This window comes from Pelophylax lessonae (assembly GCF_965119305.1).
Source record: "Pelophylax lessonae genome assembly, chromosome: 2".
In the NCBI taxonomy this organism is placed as follows: Eukaryota; Metazoa; Chordata; class Amphibia; order Anura; family Ranidae; genus Pelophylax; species Pelophylax lessonae.
In genome coordinates, this window is record NC_138769.1 from 75344002 (window position 1) to 75366731 (window position 22730).

Sequence of the window (22730 nt, forward strand, 5' to 3'; positions counted from 1 at the left end):
GGGATTTATCCCACTTTTAAAAGATTTCCTTTAAATTTTTGAGGTGCCTACAGGGCAGGAAGTAAAGGAAAATCGCATAAATGGGACAAAAAAGAAATGGTAGGGATTTTAACTCTTCCCTACGATATCTAAAAAAAAAAAAAAATGGCTTGGCTTTCAATGCACTGTGTTGCTATATGCTGTTTGCTATATGCTGTATGTTCAACTATGGTTGCTTGAATATAAAAGGTGTTGATGGGTATATCTAGCGTCACATCCCTTTAGAATATAGACAAACAAGAACAGAAAGAAATGCAGGACTTTTATTAGAGCCGGTTCACACTACCGGGACCAGAAAGTCGCCCCATGAAGAAGCGACTTTTTAGCGTGACTTTGAAGAGACTTGTTTAGAGATTTGGAAGAGACTTGTGCACTACTTTGAAGAGACTTAAATGATAGATGCCTTTGTCTGTGGGGAATGCCTGGCTAATCTTTTTTTTGTTCCTGGAAAGTCTGATCACAGTGGCTTGAAAATAGATAAGGATCCGACTTAGAGGCAACTCCCATTGAAGTCTATGTGCACAAGTCGGATAGAGGTCGCCTTGAAGTAGTACAGGAACCTTTTCTGAAGTTGGAGTGACTTCAGTAGTGCATATTAAGACGGCTCTCATTCATTTACATTGAATTTGTGATGACAAGAGACTCAAGAGACTTGAGGGCACACAAGTCGTGTCCCAAGTCGGAGTAGTGTGAACCGGCTCATAAGGTGCTTTGGCTACAAGGAATAAATAAAAAAGATAAGTCAATATGCATAAAATCACCAAATTTTATTATGTGTTCCTATTAAAACAAATTGTGTACTAAAAGCGCACCATGAGCAAGTGCATATAGCCACTTGAAATAATGACATTTTGCACAAAGAAACACCTTGTGTATATAATTTCACCCTCTTTTGAATGTAATAAATATATCATGGGCAAAATAACCAACACATATCAAAAGTATATATTGCTCTCTCCTATAATGGAGGTGATGAACTTAACACTGATTTGTTATGCTCAATGCGTTTTGCAGCAATACGTTTCGTCAGGAGACATCAAGGTGCCGACATTAGAACATTTTTAAACATTATTACTCTCATTACATATCAAAAAAACATTGTAGTGAATACAAATATTGATACTGATCAGAAGAGAAACAAGATTCCAAGTGTGCAGCCTGAATGAAAATCACCACACGCTCCTCCACCAATATGTGACTAGATCCAGTGACGATGGAAACTCACCAGACCAAAATGCCAATCCACTCTCATGGAAAGGCACCCAAGCGTGGCTAATAATCACTGCTCCACTCTGATCCTAACCTCACATCACCTGGAATTAATCCTGGGTAAAGGAACGGTATTTTTTCTCCACTCCTTGCGCTCAATCAATTGTAAGTGTAAAAGAAAAAAATACCACAATAGTGTGATACCGTATTGACAAAACACTGAATTTATTAAAGCTCATATAATGTTACATTCACAAACAAATCCATCAAAGATAGCGTGTAATACAATTGCAGATACGCAGACAGATGCCCTGATTTACCTGATTAGAAATTACTCCAGATTGCCCATTTTCTTGGGCTCCCCTAAAGAGGCAAGGCCCAATACAGAGGGGGGAAATGTATGGCCCCTTACCAATGTAGCCAAGTCTACAACCAAATTTTCCCTGGGTTTAATTCTCACCACTTCATCTCCACCTCAAGAGTCAGTGATCCCACCAAGTGTAAGACCTGAATTGACATTACCCCTGTGCGTAACTGAGAAAGAACAGTAGACATTATCTTACAGTGAAAGTATTCACAGCACTTCACTTTTTCCACATTTTGTTATGTTACAGCTTCATTCCAAAAAGGATTAAATTCATTATTTTCCTCAAAATTCTACAAACAATACCCCATAATGACAATGTGAAAGATGTTTGTTTGAAATCTTTGCAAATTTATTAAAAAATAAAAAACAAAAAAATCCAAAGTACATAAATATTCACAGACTTTGCCCAATACTTTGTTGAAGAACCTTTGGCACCAATTACAGCCTCAAGTCTTTTTGAGTATGATGCCACAAGCTTGGCACACCTATTTTTGGGCAGTTTCTCACATTCTTCTTTGCAGGTCCTCTCAAGCTCCATCAGGTTGGATGGGGAGCGTCAGGTGCACAGCTATTTTCAGATCTCTCCAGAGACATTCAATCGGGTTCAAGTCTGGGCTCTGGCTAGGCCACTCAAGGACATTCACAGAGTTTTCCTGTAGCCACTCCTCTGTTATATTGGCTGTGTGCTTAGGGTTGTTGTCCTGTTAGAAGTTGAACCTTCGCCCCAGTCTGAGGTCCAGAGCTCTCTGGAGTAGGTTTTGGTCAAGGATGTCTCTGTACATTGCTGCATTTATCTTTCCCTCAATCCTGACTAGTCTCCCAGTTCCTGCCACTGAAAAACATCCCCACAGCATGATGCTGCCCCTGCCATGCTTCATTGTAGGGATGGTATTGGCCAGGCGATGAGTGGTGCCTGGTTTCCTCCAAAAATGATGCTTGCCATTCAGGTCAAAAAGTTAAATATTTGTTTAATCAGACCAGAGAAATTGGTTTCTCATGGTCTAAGAGTCCTTAAGGTGCCTTTTGTCAAACTCCAGGCGGGCTGCCATGTGCCTTTTACTGAGGAGTGGCTTACGTCTGGCCACTCTACCATACAGGCCTGATTGGTGGAGTGCTGCAGAGATGGTTGTTCTTCTTGAAGGTTCTCTTCTTTCCACAGAGAAACATTGGAGCTCTGTCAGAGTGACTGTTATGAGGAGTCGTTCAATGAATGACATTTACGCCAATCGATTTGCATCTGTTCAGGTAAGCTTTACTGAGAATATTTGCGCAAAGACCACATCTCATATACAGAAGGAGAGAATGTGATGCCTTATACATTTTTTGATACATCCTTTTATAGAGAGTTATCACAGTAAAACCTATGGCGGGCATAGGTCCAAAAACATAGTCATACAAGATTACACAATATTTTATAAAACAGCCATAATACAGCCTTTGTTGATTATTTAGCAAAGTTCTTGGTCTTCTTGCTCTAGGAGCAGGATGGGAGTATGACAATTAAAAATGATGGATAATATGCAATTAATGGCCGGTTACTGGAACTACTGTATAATTAAGCCAATATATATTTGTTTATCTGTTATTCCGGAAAGTTAGGAAAGTTCTCTTGGCAGAACATCTCATGTTATAGTTGACACATATTCATAATAAAGACAACATAACAGACTAAAGACTGAATTTCTAAAACTATGATGTTTAAATATATTCAGGGATTAAGAGGGGACTCTAGACTGCTATACTGAATATGGATACATGAATACATAATATAAAAGTCTTTAAGAGTCCTCAATATGTTCTCATCTTGGGTTCTTGGTCATCTCCCTGACTAAGGCCCTTCTCCCCTAAACACTTAGTTTGGCTGAGTGGCCCACTCTAGCAACAGTCCTGGTGGTTCCAAACTTTTCCCATTTACGGGCGATGGAGGCCACTGTGCTCAATGCTGCAGAAATTTTTCCGTACCCTTCCCCAGATTTGTGCCTCCATACACTTCTGTCTTGGAGGTCTACAGACAATTCCTTTGACTTCCTGAATTATTTTCAGCTCTGAAAAGCCCTGTTAACTGTGGGACCTTAGATAGACAGGTGTGTGCCTTTCCAAATAATGTCCAATCAACTGAGTTTAATACAGGGGGGACTCCAATCAAGTTGTAGAAACATCTCAAAGATGATCAGTGGAATCAGGATGCCGGAGCTCAATTTTGAGTGTCTATGTACATGTGATTTTTTTTTTTTTTTTTTGCTTTTTATTTAAAAAAAAATTTGGCAAAGATTTCAAACAAGCTTCTTTCACGTTTTCATAATGGGGTATTGTTTGTAGAATGTTGAGAAAAAAAATGAATGTAATTCATTATGGAATAAGACTGTAACATAACAAAATGTGGAAAAAGTGAAGCGCTCGGAATACTTTCCGAATTCACTGTATGTGGCCATCGTGGTATTTTGAGGAGTATTTTTGTTTTTTAGTGCAAGTGTTGTTGGTTCCATGTCCTCCATATTTGGATTTATTTCTTACTGTGCGTCCCGTTGTGGGTATAAGTAGTGCATCCCTGTGCTGTGACGTGAAATATGATATGGATATGGATATGGATGAAGAAAGAGCAAAATCGGCCTGGCTGAGTGTCATATCTGAAAGAGGTTATAAGAAAAGGCGAGGAGAGTTGTATCTCAGGGTTTTTTCCTGTGTCCATTACTGGTGCTATCGCTGGCTGTTTGTAGATGCATGCAACTGAGACTTCTGTTTTCAAACTAGAAACTGATTAGAAAGTTCCTTTTCACTTGTTGGTAGGGTTTAGGCTGAGGAATGTTTGTAGTACCTTGAGCATAGCCATGGTCATGCTCAGACTTGTTACTGGTCCTTTCTAGGCTCGAGATATCAGTGAAAAGAATTCAACAGGGATGGGAAATACAACAGTGGAATTCCGCTCTGTCGCAATCTGTGACAAGGTCTGAAGATATCGGAGCTGGAGGGCCGCTGGAGATTCTGACATGATCACTGCTGCTTCTTTAAGGGCCCGAGAAGCATTCATCTCCCCTTCTGCTGCAACAACCTGCATCAAACACAGTAAGCAGGGTGAATTAGGGTCCAATTTTCTGAAGGACTTTTACTTTCTACAGGTTTCACTTTGAATTTAAGTTAGAAACATTCTAATATATGTGTCCAATCTGCTACAGTATTTAGTGAGTACAAACTATTTAAACAGAACTCTTATAAAAAAGAAAAATATATTTGGACAAAGCTGGCCATAAACTAATAGAATTTCATGCAAAATTTCTAATTTAAAGAACATTTGCTTGGTTTTTTAATTGTTAGTGTGGTCAAATTGATGTTTGCATTTAATGGCAGTGGTGAGTAAAATCATAAGAGCAGGATGCAAAAATTTTTCTCAAACAAATGAATTTCTAACGGTGTATGTGGTTTTCATGCAGAAAAGTCAATTCATTCCAAAATCGAATGTTAAAAACAAACGAAATTTTGACATACTTTCGACCATATTAATCGAGTATTGAATATACTGAGAAATATAGGACAAATAATGTTAATTAACCTCCCTGGGTATGATTATGTCAGGAATTATGTACCAAAAGCGGTACAATTTTTTGATATTTATAATTTATAATATATATTATATACATATATATATATATATATATTGTAATAATATATATTATAAAATATAAATATATTATAAAATATAAATATTATAAAATATATATATATTATAAAATATAAATATATTATAAAATATAAATATTATAAAATATATATATATATATATATATATATATATATATATATATATATATATATATATATATATATATATATATATATATATATATTAATAATATAATTTATAATTTACAATTTATAATATCTGATATTTTTCTGATACTAAGGTGATACAGTGTAATCCTCTCAGATTACTCTGTATCACCTCCTTTTTATGTGTGTGTGTTTTGTGCAACATTTGAATTTAGCAGGGATATTGTGCTTGTTCACCCAAATAATGATTTTAGTGTATTTTTTATCAAAAGTAGGGGGTGCTACCTATAGGTATGGTTTAGTACCTAATGGTAGTGGTTTAATGATAAGCACTTATGCCTTTCTGCACTGGGGTCTTTGGTTAAATCCTGACCAGGACACCGCCTTCATGGAGTTTGAATGTTCTCCCTGTGTTTGTGTGGGTTTCTTCCCACACTCCAAAGACACAGGGCAGGTTAGTATGTGTGCATGAATGGAATATGCACATGTGTATCATATTCTGCATACCATTCCCAAGCTGAGCAATTGATTTTTGGAAAGACTTGGTGACCTACCTTTAAAAAAATGCCAAAAAAAGTTTATAGAAAAGGCTTTCAAGCATATCAGATCTGGTGCCCAGACAGCTGACCCATAGAATCGCCAAGAGTGATGTATGAATAACATACTGTATATGTACATACCTATCCCGACACACAGCCAGCAATAAAAACCTGACAGATGCTCCATTCCTTCCCTATTTCCTCCAAAACTACATAAAAGTTTTAGCTAAAGTTGGACTTTAATGCTTTATTACTAAAGTAACAGCTCTATTTTCTTAAATACAGTATATATTTTCTTCAACAATTTCTGCCCAGGCCTTCGCTTTCTTTAGCACCGGTCCCAAAATTTGGGACGTACATCAAACTGTATGTCTGCCCTGGCTCATAAATATATAATTGGACAATATTTACTTAGTTGTCTGAAAGACATATTTTACTCTGACATTACAGGATGGGAACAATAGGCTTTTGTCAGTGTCAAAGCACTGAGCGGTATATTTATACTGAGGATCTTGACAGTTCCTGGCAGCAGTCCTAAACAAGCATTCAGCTGGATTAGGAATGCAGAGAGCCAGGGTACTGTATGGCTGTCCTCTGAGCAAACTCTGAACACACCAAAGTTTAGAGGAAAGAACTAATACAGTAATCTGAAACTGCAAAAAGTAATCTTTGTGCTACTTTGTTCTAATATACAGCATTTAGTCAAAAGTACATGCTAGTCTATGTAGATTATTTCTTTACAATACATTTTAAATAAAAAAGTAAATTAAAGCTGAAATTGAATCTGTTTATATTTTGCCTTTCTTGTTTCCTCTCTTTCCCCACATCAATATGTTAAATATAAAAAAAAAAAAAAACACCTTTCCATTACATACCTTATCCAGTCAGTCGATTGGCGAAGACTTGAGAATGAGATAAACACCAGCTGCTGCCCTGCAGTGCAGAACTGGTTTACAGCTATATCAGCAAGAGGAATGAGCTGCTGAGCAGGAAGGGTTCAATAGATCAAGTCCGGTAGCATGGCACTGTGCAAACTGTAGCCCATAGGAGAGAGGCTCCACTGCAATCAAGAGCTTTTGAACTGCATTTCCCAGGGAGGACAAGAAATAGCTGCATTTTCTGAGACTGTACAGGACAAGGCTTCCTTTTGCAATGAGGGAGCCTGGTAAGCAGTGCTGGAACAGGGTCACCTAGAGCCCAGGAGAAGCATACCAAACTGCGCCCCCCCACACACACACACACACACACACACACACACACAAAAAAACTGAGCACTAATCTGCATGCAAACCCCATAAGTATAAATACCCCTAACTGTCAGTACAAGTCTACCCCCCTGCTGAAATCCTCCCTGCCAGCACAAATTCCTCCAACCTCTATTCCTCTGTCTCTAAAAATCCCCCCCCCAAAAAAAAAATCACCTTTCCTAGCACACACCCTCTACCTCTCAAATTTCCCCTCCAAGCACAAAATCCCCCCCCCCCCATCCCTTTCCTAGCACAAATCCTCCCACCAAATTTCCCCTCCTTGCACAAATACCATCATCCCTACAAGTGCAAGTCCCCCCCCCCCCCAGAAAAAATAAATTTCCCCTCCTAGCAACAAATTCCCTCCCACTCTACCATATCACCTCTTCTAGCACAAACCCCCAAAACCTCCCTCCTGGCATAAATCATCCTCTCCATCCCCCGCCCCCCAACATAAGTGTTGGGAGTGCAAGTCCCCCCCCCCCCCCCAAATATATAAAATGTCCCCTTCTAGCACAAACTCCCTCCTTCTCTACCATATCACCTCTTCCAGCACCCCCCCCCCCCCCAAGTCCCTTCTCCTGGAACATATCATCTTCCCCCATACCCCCTCGCAACACAAACCCCCCCCCAGATTACCATTCCTAGCACACACCCCTAATTTCCCCTCTCAGAACAATTCTGCCACCCTACAAATGTCCCGTCCAAACACAAATCACCCCCCCAATCTACTCACGGTGCCCCCCCTCCACCTCATATGATACCACAGCACCCAGGCAGCCGCCCCTTCTGCCCACCCCTTGTACCCCTGCTGGATAGTGCACATTGCTGTCCTGTGTGCACCACCAATACTGCATAACGGCATCCTGAGCAGGATCTGGAGTGTGGAGTTCAGATTTGCAGAGCAGAGAGTGGACTAATTGCGGTGTGCGACTGGATGGTGATAGTATTATTGCTGGGACAAGTGAGCTGCTGCTGTGGAATTTACTATTTGCAGTTAGAGGGGCTGAGTATCAGGGCCTGGATCACCTGCTGGTGGCACTGTAGTTCCCTGGGCAGAGAGTTGTAATTTCAGTGTCCACCAGCGGATGTCTCCCAGCAGCCAGTAATTAGTTACCACCTGATGCTGGCTGCTGGTAAGGCATTTAGGTCCTCCCCTATAAGTGCCTCTCACTCTGGTATTTTGCTTGCTTTCAGATACTGCTAGCCGCTATCCTGTTCCTGCTCCTGCCCTGTTAACCGTATCCTGTATCCTGCTGAGTTGAACCTGCTCCCCCTTCATTCCTGTCAGGGAAGAAGAAGTAAGCCCAGGCACATAGTTATGTGCAGACGGAGAGTGTTTGTTAACCAACGGAGAAAGCCTATTTAGCCAAACCTATGGACTTTGGATTCCTGTTCACTTTCCACACCTGCCACTAAGTAGCGCCAAATGGCCTATATAAACACCTCTGCTGCACTAGGACCTTGCCTTATGGTCTACAGCTTCCTGCTTCCTGTTTCCTGTTCCTGGTGTTTACTCTGTTGCTGTCCTGATCCGTCTGACCACGATTGAACTCTGCCTGAACCGACCCCTGGCTTGCTCTTCGACAACGTCTCCGCTTTATCCTGCTGTCTGCCTGTCTGCCTGTCTGCCGTTGCCAACTCCTGCCTGAACCTGACTACTCTGCTGCCTGTGATCTGCCAGCCTGCTAAGCATCTGCTGCCTGTGACCAGTCAGTCTGCCAAGTACCTGCTGTCTGCATCACGATCCAGTCTGCATCCAAGTACGCACGGACCTCATCTGCAGCCTTCACCATCTGAACTTCTAGGCACTTGTGCCACTCCAGGCTTCTGTGTCTCCTGTTTGCATTATCAGGGGTACTAGGCCGGAGGTGTAAGAGATCGCCTTCCTCTCCACGTCAGGCTCCATCTCCAGGTACGTGACAGTACCATAAGGCCATGTCGGAGCCTGAGAGAGGGGCATCTCCACTGGATGAGATCTGCCAACACATCACAGCATTGTCACAAGCCATTAAGGACTTACAAGAGGGGTACACTCAACTGGAAAATCGCATCCAGACACTTCCTGCAGTGGCGACTTCAGCGACTGATGCGACTCCTGCTAATCCAGTTGCTTCTTCAGGAGCCATAGCTGCACCCACTGTCCTGATGCTGCCTCCAGAACCCAGAGTTCCTATGCCTGAGAGATTTTCTGGTGATCGTAGCAAATTCCGTGCATTTTGCAACGCATGTGAATTATATTTTGCTTTACAACCTCGCACCTTCTCCTTAGAGGCAACCAAGGTTGGGTTCATCATATCATTACTTCAAGGCGAACCTCAAGCCTGGGCTCACCATCTGCTAGAGAAAAACGATGCCAAGCTGTCCACCCTGACTCTCTTTTTTGACGCTATGGCACAACTCTACGATGATCCTCAGCGATCCGCATCAGCAGAGGCGGCCCTTCACTCGCTTCAGCAAGGCCGCAGGGCAGTGGAAGATTATGTGACAGAGTTCAGGCGCTGGAGTGCTGACACCTGCTGGAATGACGCTGCCTTGCGTTACCAGTTCTGCTTGGGCCTAGCTGAACCCTTAAAGGATGAACTGGCTCGTGTAGGGGTACCCAGCTCACTGGAAGGACTTATTAATCTCTCTATCCAGATTGATCGCCGCCTCAGGGAACGAAGGTGGGAAAGGTCCTCCAGTCATGCGTTTCCCGTATGGAAAGCCCCGCCAAGAGCAAACATGGCTTCAGCCGCTCCTGCCTCACCCACAGCTAAGGAACCTGAGCCAATGCAATTGGGGCTGCTACGTACCTCTCTAACGCCTGAAGAACGTCAACGCCGCCGCCAGAACAACCTATGCCTCTACTGTGGGGAAGCGGGGCACTATGTGCAGAACTGTCCAGCAAAGGCACGTAAGTGTCTGACCATCTTACCTGTTAATCTGCCACCAGTGCTTTCTAGTTCCACTCATGTTGCTCTCCCTATCTCGTTCGAGCTTTCAGGAAGAACCGTTCCAGTCTCCGCTATAATTGACTCAGGAGCCTGCAGCTGCTTTGTTGATCTGGCTTTTGCCACTCAGCATCAGATACCTTTGCAGCCCAAAGCCCAGGGACTTTCTGTATATCTGGCCGATGGTTCCAGCATAAGATCTGGAACAGTCACTCAACAGACTATACCTTTGCCAGTCCTAACCTCACCATCTGGTCACAAGGAACTGTTATGTTTGGACGCTATTTCATCCCCGCTATTTCCAGTCATTTTGGGTATACCCTGGCTACAGGCACATAACCCCAGTATTGACTGGGTGACTGGCAAAGTGGACTTTCAATCTTCATATTGTCATGAACACTGCCTCCTAGGACCTTCAGGTCTACCACTGCCCTTACTATGCATGGACTCGGATGCTGAATTACACCAAGCCGTCCCAGCAGTTTACCATGACTTCTTGGACGTATTTAGCAAACGCGGAGCTGACACACTTCCGCCTCACAGATCCTACGACTGCCCGATTGAGTTGCTGCCTGGGGCTGAAATCCCATTTGGACGAATCTATCCTCTGTCTGTACGTGAACTAGAGACATTGAAAGAGTACATAGATGACAGCTTAAGTAAAGGCTTCATCTGTCCCTCCACTTCACCAGCAGGGGCAGGTATCTTTTTCGTGGAAAAGAAAGACCACTCTCTCCGGCCCTGTGTGGATTACCGCGAGTTGAATAAAATTACAGTCAAGAACCGGTATCCCCTTCCGTTAGTTCCAGAATTGTTCCAGAGACTTAGATCAGCAACAGTATTTACCAAGCTGGATTTACGGGGAGCTTATAATCTGGTACGCATTCGAGAAGGAGATGAGTGGAAGACGGCCTTTCGTACCAGATTTGGGCACTTTGAGTATTTAGTAATGCCGTTTGAGCTATGTAATGCACCGGCAACCTTCCAACACTTTGTTAATGATATCTTCAAGGATTTTCTGGACATTTTCGTTATTGTTTATCTTGATGACATTCTGATTTTTTCTGTTTCTCTGGAGCTTCACCGAGGTCATGTCAAGAAGGTCCTCGGTCGGCTCAGGGTACATGGACTTTACGCCAAAGCAGAAAAGTGCGAGTTTGAACAGCAAAGCATTCAGTTCTTGGGGTTGATCATCTCTACTGAAGGCATCAAAATGGACCCACAGAAAGTTTCTGCCATATTAGAGTGGCCTGCACCATCAGACAAGAAGGGAGTCCAGCGCTTTGTCGGATTCGCAAATTTCTATCGGAAATTTATTAAGGGGTTTTCTGCCATTATTGCCCCCATCACTCAATTGACCAAGCAGGGCATTCGGTTCTGTTGGTCACCTGAAGCACAAGCTGCTTTTGAGACTCTAAAGGGACTCTTTACATCAGCACCCATTCTTAGCCACCCAGATCCAGCGTTATCCTTTGTCTTGGAAGTAGATGCATCCGAAAACGCAGTAGGGGCAGTTCTGTCACAGCGCCAGGGCCCAAAGACTCTGTTACACCCAGTGGCGTTTTTTTCACGTAAAATGTCCTCTGCTGAGAGAAACTACGATGTGGGAGATCGTGAACTGCTTGCTATCAAATCAGCTCTGGAAGAATGGAGGTACCTCTTGGAGGGGGCAGCGCATCCGATTTTGATTTATACAGATCACAAGAATCTGGAGTACTTGAAGGCAGCCAAACGTTTGAAGCCACGTCAGGCCAGGTGGGCACTTTTTTTTTCAAGATTTTTGTTTCATATAACCTACAGGCCAGGATCAAAGAATGTCAAACCTGATGCTTTGTCCCGAATGTTTGATGACCCCAAAGACCCACCTACTTCAGATACTATATTATCTGCAGGAAACTTTTTGTTGCTGCAAACAGATATCTTGTCACAAATCAAGCAGGCCTCATTGGGGGCTCCCTCTCCACCTGGGACAACGCTTGCTGCTAGAGAAGGCTTACTGTGGTCTGGGGATAAGATATTTGTACCAGAGAATGTCCGAGTAGCAGTTCTGGAACTATGCCACGATCATCCCTTGGCAGGACATTTCGGAGTTCATAAGACCACAGATCTAGTACAGCGCCTGTTCTGGTGGCCTAATTTGGACAAGGATTGTAAGGAATATGTAAGTTCTTGCACCGTTTGTATTCGTAACAAGAGTAGCAGAAATAAGACCTGGGGTTTACTTAGGCCCCTTCCAGTCCCCGATAGACCCTGGAGGATGATTTCGATGGACTTTGTGGTAGAACTACCAACATCTGAAGGGTGCTCAGCCATCTTTGTCGTGGTGGACCGGTTTTCCAAAATGGCTCACTTTGTGCCCTTGAAAGGGGTTCCCTCCGCAATAGAAACAGCCAGAGTCTTTATAAAGGAAATTGTGAGGCTCCATGGTGTTCCTGGAAACATTGTTTCTGATCGAGGAGTACAATTCACGTCAAAGTTTTGGAGGGCTCTCTGTGAAAAACTAAAGATAGAACTTTCATTTTCCTCTGCATACCACCCTCAGTCTAACGGTCAGACTGAAAGAACAAATCAGACTCTTGAACAATATATCCGTTGTTTTACTTCTTTTTCTCAGGATGACTGGGTTTCATTATTACCGCTGGCTGAATTTGCATACAATAATTCAAGACACTCTGCTACAAAACAATCTCCTTTCTTTGCTAACTATGGGTTTCACCCTTTATTTCTGTCCAATACTGTTCCTGACTCTTCAAATCCAGCTGTACAAGACACCCTTGAATTTCTCCAACATAACAACAGAATTTTGCGGGAAACAATCTCTAAGGCACAGGAGGACAACAAGAGATTCTTTGATAAGAAGAAAAGGGGAGATTTAATTTTGAAACCAGGTGAGCAAGTCTGGTTATCCACCACCAATCTCAAGTTGGCTTGTCCTATGAAAAAGCTTGGTCCCAAATTTGTGGGACCTTTTCCAGTAAAGAGGAAGATAAATGATGTTTCCTATGAACTTATATTGCCAGACTCACTGAAGATTCATCCTGTGTTTCATGTGTCTCTACTAAAACCCACAGTTTCTAATCCCTTTCCAGAACGGAACTCAGGTCCTCCCGAACCAGTGGTCATTAATGGCGAAGAGGAATATGAGGTAGAGGCCATTTTAGACTGTAGGAAAAGGAGGAATCAGCTTCAATATCTGATCAAGTGGAAGGGCTATGGCCCTGAGGAAAACTCGTGGGAACCAGAATCGAATGTTCACGCCCAGGAACTAATTCAGGCCTTCCGCTGCAGGTACCCTGAGAAATTTACTCAGTTGGGCATCCGGAGGCTGCCCGTAAGGGGGGGGCAGTGTCAGGGAAGAAGAAGTAAGCCCAGGCACATAGTTATGTGCAGACGGAGAGTGTTTGTTAACCAACGGAGAAAGCCTATTTAGCCAAACCTATGGACTTTGGATTCCTGTTCACTTTCCACACCTGCCACTAAGTGGCGCCAAATGGCCTATATAAACACCTCTGCTGCACTAGGACCTTGCCTTATGGTCTACAGCTTCCTGCTTCCTGTTTCCTGTTCCTGGTGTTTACTCTGTTGCTGTCCTGATCCGTCTGACCACGATTGAACTCTGCCTGAACCGACCCCTGGCTTGCTCTTCGACAACGTCTCCGCTTTATCCTGCTGTCTGCCTGTCTGCCTGTCTGCCGTTGCCAACTCCTGCCTGAACCTGACTACTCTGCTGCCTGTGATCTGCCAGCCTGCTAAGCATCTGCTGCCTGTGACCAGTCAGTCTGCCAAGTACCTGCTGTCTGCATCACGATCCAGTCTGCATCCAAGTACGCACGGACCTCATCTGCAGCCTTCACCATCTGAACTTCTAGGCACTTGTGCCACTCCAGGCTTCTGTGTCTCCTGTTTGCATTATCAGGGGTACTAGGCCGGAGGTGTAAGAGATCGCCTTCCTCTCCACGTCAGGCTCCATCTCCAGGTACGTGACAATTCCTGATCCCAGTTTTGTTTCCCCCTTTCCATCTTCTTCCTCCACCTCCAGTTTTCCCCTGCTTTTCGGCATTCATTTTGTATATATTGTATATAGTTAGTTAGGCTTCTATTTGTTAGTTTTTAGGTTTTTTTTGGTTTACTTGTTTGCGGTGTGCTGGGGTCTGGAAGGATTTTGTTTCACTGTAAATAAATCTCACTTAAAGCAAACACAGTCTGGTCCCAGTTTCTTGAGAGTAGCCATACAGATCTGGTCATCTCTGCTGCAGATTCCTGACACTGAGACCTTTAGGAACTGACCATACAGGCACCTAGTAGCCTTATTGTTGCTTGCAGGCTTGACTGGGACTATTCTCATGTGCACCAATGGTATAACTGGGCCACAACACTAGCCGGCTGAAAAGTTAGAACTAATGACTGTCATTTTACAGCTGCTACTCTATATATTGCTTATGCTAAGAGTTTACGCTCAGGGGACATTGCATCATATCCTAGTCATATTCCTAGAGTGCACTGTAGACTATGCATTGTACAGTAAAGGAAAAAAGTATTTGATCCCCTGCTGATTTTGTACTTTTGCCCACACAAAGAAATGATCAGTCTATAATTTTAATTGTAGTTTTTTATTTTTTTAACAGTGAGAGACAGAATAACAACAAAAATCCAGAAAAATGCATTTTAAAAAAAGTTATAAATTGATTTGCATTTTAATGAATGAAATACGTTTTTGACCCCTTCGCAAAACATGACTTAGTACTTGGTGGCAAAACCCTTGTTGGCAATCACAGAGGTCAGACATTTCTTGCAGTTGGCCACCAGGTTTGCACACATCTCAGGATGGATTTTGTCCCACTCCTCTTTGCAGATCCTCTCCAAGTCATTAAGGTTTTGTGCCTGATGTTTGGTAATTTGAACCTTCAGCTCCCTCCACATATTTTCTATGGGATTAAGGTCTGGAGACTGGCTAGGCTACTCCAGGACCTTAATGGGCTTCTTCTTGAGCCACTCCTTTGTTGCCTTGGTCATGTGTTTTGGGTCATCGTCATGCTGGAATACCCATCCATGACCCATTTTCAATGCCCTTGCTAAGGAAAGGAGGTTCTCACCCAAGATTTGATGGTATATGGCCCAGCTCATCCTTCCCTTTGATGCAGTGAATTTGTCCTGTCCCCTTAGCAGAAAAACACCCCCAAAGCATAATGTTTCCACCTCCATGTTTGACAGTGGGGATGGTGTTCTTGGGGTCATAGACAGCATTCCTCCTCCTCCAAACACGGCGAGTTGATGCCAAAGAGCTTGAATTTGGTCTCATCTGACCAGAACACTTTCACCCAGTTCTCCTCTGAATCATTCAGATGTTCATTAGAAAACTTCAGACGGGCCTGTACATGTGCTTTCCTAAGCAGGGGGGGCCATGCGGGCGCTGCAGGATTTCAGTCTTTCACGGCGTAATGCGTTACCAATTGTTTTCTTGGTGACTATGGTCCCAGCTGCCTTGAGATCACAAGATTCTCCCATGTAGTTCTGGGCTGATTCCTCACCATTCTCATGATCACTGAAACTCCGTAAGGTGACATCTTGCATGATGCCCCAGACCGAGGGAGATTAACAGTTATTTTGTGTTTCTTCCATTTGCGAATAATCGCACCAGGTGTTATCACCCTCTCACCAAGCTGCTTGTAGCCCATTCCAGACTTGTGTAGGTCTACAATATTGTCCCTGACACCCTTGGACAGCTCTTTGGTCTTGGCCATGGTGGAGAGATTGGAATCTGATTGATTGCCTGCTTCTGTGGACAGGTGTCTTTTATACAGGTAACAAGCTGAGATTAGGAGCACTCCCTTTAAGGGCTCTTTCACACTAGGGAGTCCGTCGGCGGACTCTGTTTTTCTCAGCGGGGGGATTGAGCAGGAGGATGACAGCTGTGTCTCTGCGCTGTGTGCGGAGACACAGCTGTCAGGTCCCCATGCATCTCTATGGGGGAATCGGATGGGAACGGACCGTCGGTCCGTTCTCATCCGATCCCATCCCATCCGCTGGACGGATGGAAAATAGGGTTTCCATCCGTCCAGATTTGACGGATCGGATGTCAGTGGACATGTCTCCGCTGACATCCTATGCCCCATAGAGATGCATGGGGTGACCGTTCAGATCCGCCAAAAAAACTGAAAGGCCGGATCTGAACGGTCCGCCTGTGTGAAAGGGGTCTAAGAGAATGCTCCTAATCTCAGCTCGTTACCTATATAGAAGACACCTGGGAGCTAGGAATCTTGCTAATTGATACAAGATCAAATACTTACTTAACTCATTAAAATGCAAATCTATTTCTAACTTTTTTTAAATGCGTTTTTCTGGATTTTTTTGTTAAGCCCCGTACACATGTAGCGATTGTCGGCCGTAAATATTCGGCCGCCGAACGATCGGCCGATTGTCGGCTTGTTAATATGATGCTTCCGACAACCGACAGCGAATTTTCGGCCGAACAGAATCTGGCGTGCAGACTTTAAAATTTTTGTTGGCCGTCACCAGAACGGCCGATTGTTCGCCAGTCAGTACAGAATTCGGCCGACAAACAGCAGATTAGCAAGACTGGGCATGCTCAGAAAAGAAAAAACACACGGAAAGTTAACCATCACATGACATCACTTCTGCAGTCGGCTGTTGTTGGCCGACAAAATTTGTGTGCAGTCTTTAGCACTTTTCAGCCAGCAGGACAGCACCGGACAAAAGACGGCCGATCGTTCGGCCGACGATCGCTACGTGTGTACGGGGCTTTATTCTGTCTCTCACTGTTAAAATTAACCTACTATTAAAGTTATAGACTGATCATTTCTTTGTCAGTGGGCAAACATACAAAATCAGCAGGGGATAAAATACTTTTTTTCCCTCACTATATTATTCACATTGAAGTTAATGCTTGTATGCTTTGTTTATTGCTGACTTTGCTGATTCATGGGTTAATTCCTGTCTAGTTATGAAGAACTCTATTTGAAGTTATCCTGGCATAGTGATTATATGGTCTAGTAGACTGTGACTAAACCTTCTTTCTGGGTGTTCATTTATGCTCAAACCATAATTTATTCTAACTCATACCAATACATTGAGTTACTATACCACTAAACGGTCTTGTGTCTATTTCCTGGTTATAATTCACAGTCAAGTTGAGGGATTCTATGGTTTTGTTCCTAAAGGTGCTTACAGTAACTTTCACGCAAAAAAGGTGTGTCAGAGGGGCTAAGGCTGTTCTTGGAGTTGAGGTGCAGAACAGAAAACCCAAATTACCAAGAGGCTCCTTCGGGGGTAGTGCTACACTTGTTTTAAACCCAGTTGTTCCATCAATGGATCTCTGAGCAATGCAGACAGATCACGGCTGGTAGGATGGGGCTGTACATAGCTTCCTGAAAAACATCACAGTAGCCACAAAAAGTACTCCTCTTAGGAGTTCTCAACCATGATGCAAGCAGTGGGTTCGCTCATAGATAGGGTGATCAGATATCCCTGTTTCTGGGGCTAGCCCCCAATGCAGGAGACATACAGCATACAGAACTTTTTGCCAGTCAATTCACCTGCACTGAAATTATAGTACTAAAAATGTATGTCAAAAAAAAATATCTAAAATCAATTTTTTTAAAATGTTTAATATTGTAGGTACTATTTAAAACCCTCATCATCCTTTTGTTTTTTGAGTAGATTCACTTTACTTCCTTTCTTGTAGACACAACAGGAAGTGATACGAATTCTCTTCAAAGGGAAGGGATGCCATGGGATTGAATACCAGAGGTGAGTCTGCCACTTGAGGTCCTGTTGAGGTGAACCTTGCATGGAGGCTAGGAAAGCATCGGGAGGATCTAATGAAGATATGGTTGCTATCAGCTTAAAGGCCATTTTCTTGTACGGTTTTGCTAGTGAGTCTGCCGGTCAGTAATGGATGTTCTACATTCCTGACCCCCTCTCCCTGGAGTTTGAGTGTGAGCTAATAAACTCCTTTTTGTTTGCATCTAAGTGACTGGTGCCCATCTATACAGGTTTTCCACTATTGTACCAGTGCTGAGCCTTTTCCTGCAAGTGTGAAAGCATTAGGAGACACCCCTGCCAGTGCCACCCCTGTGTAACACATATAACATGCTGTACACAATAATATATCCTTTTTTATTTTTTCTCATTATTCTAGTACAGCTGACCACTTCAAGACCGCAATACGTATATGTACGTTGCTGCTTTGAAGTGATTTACCGAAGTTATGGCTGAAGCTATTGGCCATAACCCCAGTATTTTTTTTTCAACTGGCGATTCTTTTTCTCAAAAGCAATCAAAGTGGCTGATTAGCCGCTGGAACGCTTTTAGAAGCAGCAGGAGGGGTCATCCCCCCCTCGAGCCGCTCGCTGGCATTTCTCAGGTTTACCATTCTTACCAGCAAGTCCGGGAAATGTTCCAACGGTTCGCACAGCTGGTCATAGAAGTGAAGAGCAATCAGATCATCTCTGATCACCTCTATCATCTAGGAGGACCAGAGCAATGTCAAAACATCATTTCCGGTCTGGGGCAGAAAAAATAAATTGTTTAAGCATAAGATCAATGTTTTTTTGTTTTGATCTTTTGCTTTCAGCCCCGGTTCACACTTATGCGATGCGGGAAGGCTGCGAATTCGCAGCCTGTTCCCACATCGCAAACGCACCCCCGGCAGTTCACACTGCCATATGCGATACGCTGGGGGTGTCAATGTAATCTTAACGACACCCCCAGTTTGATCGCATATCACAGTGCGATCTTGCAGTTTGCACAGGATCGGATCGCACAAATGTGAACCGATGTGCGATCCGATCCTGATGCGGCTGCAAAAAAGGGTCCTGTGCGTGTTTGCTGCGGGTGCGGTGTGAATTTAGCCATACAAAGTGTATGGCTAAACTCGCACCGTACAGCCGATCGCATGTAATGAAGGAGCAGTGCGCTCCGACATTACATGCGAACGCCGCAGCCGCATAAATGTGAACCGGCTCTCAAAGGGTAGAAGAAAGAGACCCCAGATCTCTTCATAAAGAGGACCCGTCATCCTTTATGTCTATTACAAGGGATGTTTACAATCCTTGTCAAAGAAATACAAGTGATAAAAAATAAATAAATAAAAAAGAAACAGTGTAAAAATAAAAAAATAAAATGAATAATACATTATTTTATTTTTTTTTAAGCGCCCCTATCCCTCTGTACTCACTTGCAGAAGGGAACGCATACATAATGTGCACATATGTAAAGGGTCTTCACACCATTCATGTGGTGCGGCAGAGCGAGAGCAGTCATTCTAGCCCTAGACCTCCTCTGTAACTCTAAACGGGTAACCTGTAAAAATATTTAAATCATCGACTATGGAGATTTTTTGGTAACGTAGTTTTCACCATTCCATGGCAGCGCACACTTTTAAAGCGTGACATGTTAGGTATCTATTTACTCGCCGTAACATTTGTTTTAACAAAAAATTGGGTATATACTGTGCTTTTTTGCATTTAAATTTAAGTGTATCTTTTCCAAAAAAAATTGCATTTGAAAAGACGCTGCACATATATATGTGACATAAACTAATTGCAATTATCACCATTTTATAGGGTCTCTGCTAAAAAAATAATATATAAAAAAATATATAATGTTTGAGGGTTACAAGTAATTTTCTAGCAAAAAATACTGATTTTTACTTGTAAACAAAAAGTGGCAGAGAAGGCTTGGTCTTCAGGCCAAATTACAGCTTGGGTAATGAAACAATTCCTTCCCAGAACCAATTAAAAAAGCAGCTCTGGCTGCAGTACTCACCCTATCTGCAGACTCGTCACCCTCAGACTCACCAATCCAGTTGTAACTGTCCGCTTATCACTTTAAATCTTTGTTCAGCACTTACTGCCAGGTGGAAACTTTCTGCCTTCCTCTTGTTTCCCTGGGGAATGTTTAATCAGCAGAACCACTAGACCACTCCTCCTCCCTCTAGCTCTGAGGTAAAAGAAACTCATGGGAAGATGATTGCTAGAGAGGATCCCTAAGGCATAAAGTTTGCACCCCTTGGCAAGCGGAGCGAGGTATGCAGTAAAAGTGCATTATATGTAAAAGTGTATATGTTGTTAGACATAAATTGTGTCCATGCTGTTAGTTTAAAATATGCTATAGATAATCTAAAGCATTTTGCATGTAGTCATGTTTCCTTAGATGTTTAATGTAATTTAGATATGTGTGCAGACAACTGAAATCCACCTTGTAACTTCACATTTGTAATTAAGCTTGTAACCCCCTTTTTGGTGATCACTGTAAACAAATGTATTGTATGTCGTTTTACAGTTTTCACGGTGCTTATGGTGCTCATGATGCTTATGGTTTACGGTGCTCAAGTTGTTAAAGAGATTAATGTTGGTGGTGTTCAACCCTCCTGCACACCTTTGATGCAAAAGAATAAAAGTACTGCACCCGTCAGAAGCTCTCCTCTCGTTATTTACTCAATGCCAAAGGGGCCGCTACACCAGTGATATTCTGGGTTGAATACCACCACCCTCAGCATGGGTATAAATACCTAGTGTTGTAAATGTTGCAGACTGCTTCTACTGATACATAAATAAAATAAAGTTTGAACAGATTACTGCCGCAGATGTGCAGATCAACATTACTAAAACTATACAGTATGTATACAGTATGTCACAGGTTTTGTTTCAAACGTAATTTTCAGTCTGTCTCGTCCTTCTGTATTTTGATTGGCATGCTGTTTGCGAAGTTAATTGCAGCTTTTTGTGACTCATTTATTTTAGTTTGCATACACTGTTCTCTGAGGTTTATTGGCCTACACGTTTTCAAACTGCTGTATAAACATTTAAATCTGAAGTCTAGGTATGATATTTATTGAAAAGTTGCAATGTTCCAGCTTGGACTAATGTAACTATGCATTTCTCATTCCTGAGCAATCGCTGTGGAAGCTGCATAAATCACTGGCCAGGGTCTGCTGACCTACTTGTGTTGTGCCGAATCACAGCACAGATCGGCCAGCAGGCACACCCACCTACCCCCAAAATCATGTAAATCATGTACATGTACATGTACCTGATTTAGGGCAGAGCAGCCACCCTGCCACAGTAAAAAAGGCACTTGGCGGTCCACAACTGGTTAATGTGGCATTTTTACCAGGTGGGGTGGGCACAATAATTTAGAAGACCTTACTATTTAGGTGCATGGTCCACTTTGAGAGAATGCTGACTGATTTGGTTGTGTGGGTGTGATTTTCAGCTTGAGCTATTGGGCTCTATAAACAACAAACTTTCTCCAGCAAAGCACATAAGTATAGCTTGGAAAGCGTGTGAAAAAAAGGCTGGAGCTCCACTTTCTTGCTGAAAATGAGAATACAATATATAATCATAGACACTATATAATATTGCATGGACAGCTACCCCTACCAGCACCTCTTAAAATGTTACTAAACCCACAACCATAAAAATCAGTCTGTATATGCAGTAAAGCATTTTGTTATACTCGCAGTAAAGCATGTTGTTATACTCACTGTGGAGCCTAAGGGTTTAATCCTTTGCAATGTGTAAAAAGGCTGTTTGATCCTGTCTTCTCTCATCCTTCCCTTCTTCTACAGTCCCCAAACCATCTCCTGACAGAACAGAGCCTTGGGGACAAGCTGCACATGCTCAGTTCGGTGTGTATTGCTAAAGAGTTTTTTTTTTTTCCTGGCAGAGTGCATGTGATTAGCACAGGGCCAATCAGCATTGTTCAAACAGAGGGTCAGGGCTCATGCAGACTCATAGGACAAAAGGGGAGAATGAATACTCCTCCTACAAGCTTTAACCAGTGCTCAGCCTGACACTGATAGAAATCACAAGACTGCTATATACTGAGGACTAAAATAATTGCATTTCCGTGTACTGTGGGAGGCCAAATATACTGAATGCAGGGTCCTGGGTTTAGTAACACTTTAGCTAGTTATTCTCTTACTCCTGTGGTATAATTATCTGGCAGGGGTCCCAAAAATTCCTGTCTAATAAAAATGTTATTAAGTAAATAAAAGATACCTTTGCCCTTGCTTCTCTGGCAGCCTCTGCTTCCGTAGCCATAGCTCTCTGCAGCGTTGACGGCAATTTCACATCCTTTATCTCTACACGTTCTACCTTAATCCCCCATTCCTTTGTAGCTTCATATAAGACTCTCTAAAAAAAAAGAAAAAAATAATAATTTTAAACAAATATACATTATTATATCATAATCTATACACACATCACAAAGTAAAAATAGAATTTAGGATTTTTTTGCCAATTTATGTTGGTTTTTTTTGTTTAAGTTTTTAAACTGATGTTTTATGCCTTTTTTTACATTTATATGAAATCTTTTTTTTTTTTACAAATAAAGCATTTCATACAGTGTGTACCTGTGAATGATTTTGCAGTGAATTATAGCTATTCCTAAGCAAATGCACATCAGCGGCATCCGTATTCTGATTTTTTGCTCCACCTTGGGATGGAGAAAGCACCGATCCATGTATTCCCCAGGGGTGGCCGGATATAAACAGATGCACATTCGCTTATTATCTGCCCACATCCACAACAGCAGAACTGGAGTCAAACATTTTCTGTACAGTCTGATGAATCTGAGTGGACCTGGATGTGGTTAGATATAAGGGGCG

The 22730-nt window shown here is 42.7% G+C and overlaps 1 protein-coding gene across 1 annotated transcript in view; it reads right to left on the reverse strand.

The window, feature by feature from the left end:
* Nucleotides 1-4475: 4475 nt before the first annotated feature.
* Nucleotides 4476-22730, reverse strand: part of LOC309547300 (stomatin-like) — a gene marked incomplete at both ends in the record, with an annotated part of 45676 nt that continues 27421 nt past the window's right edge. The window contains 2 exons of the mRNA XM_082247133.1: nt 4476-4664; nt 22123-22257. Coding sequence (XP_082103259.1) covers nt 4476-4664; nt 22123-22257 — 324 coding nt within the window. The remainder of the gene's footprint in view (nt 4665-22122; nt 22258-22730) is intronic.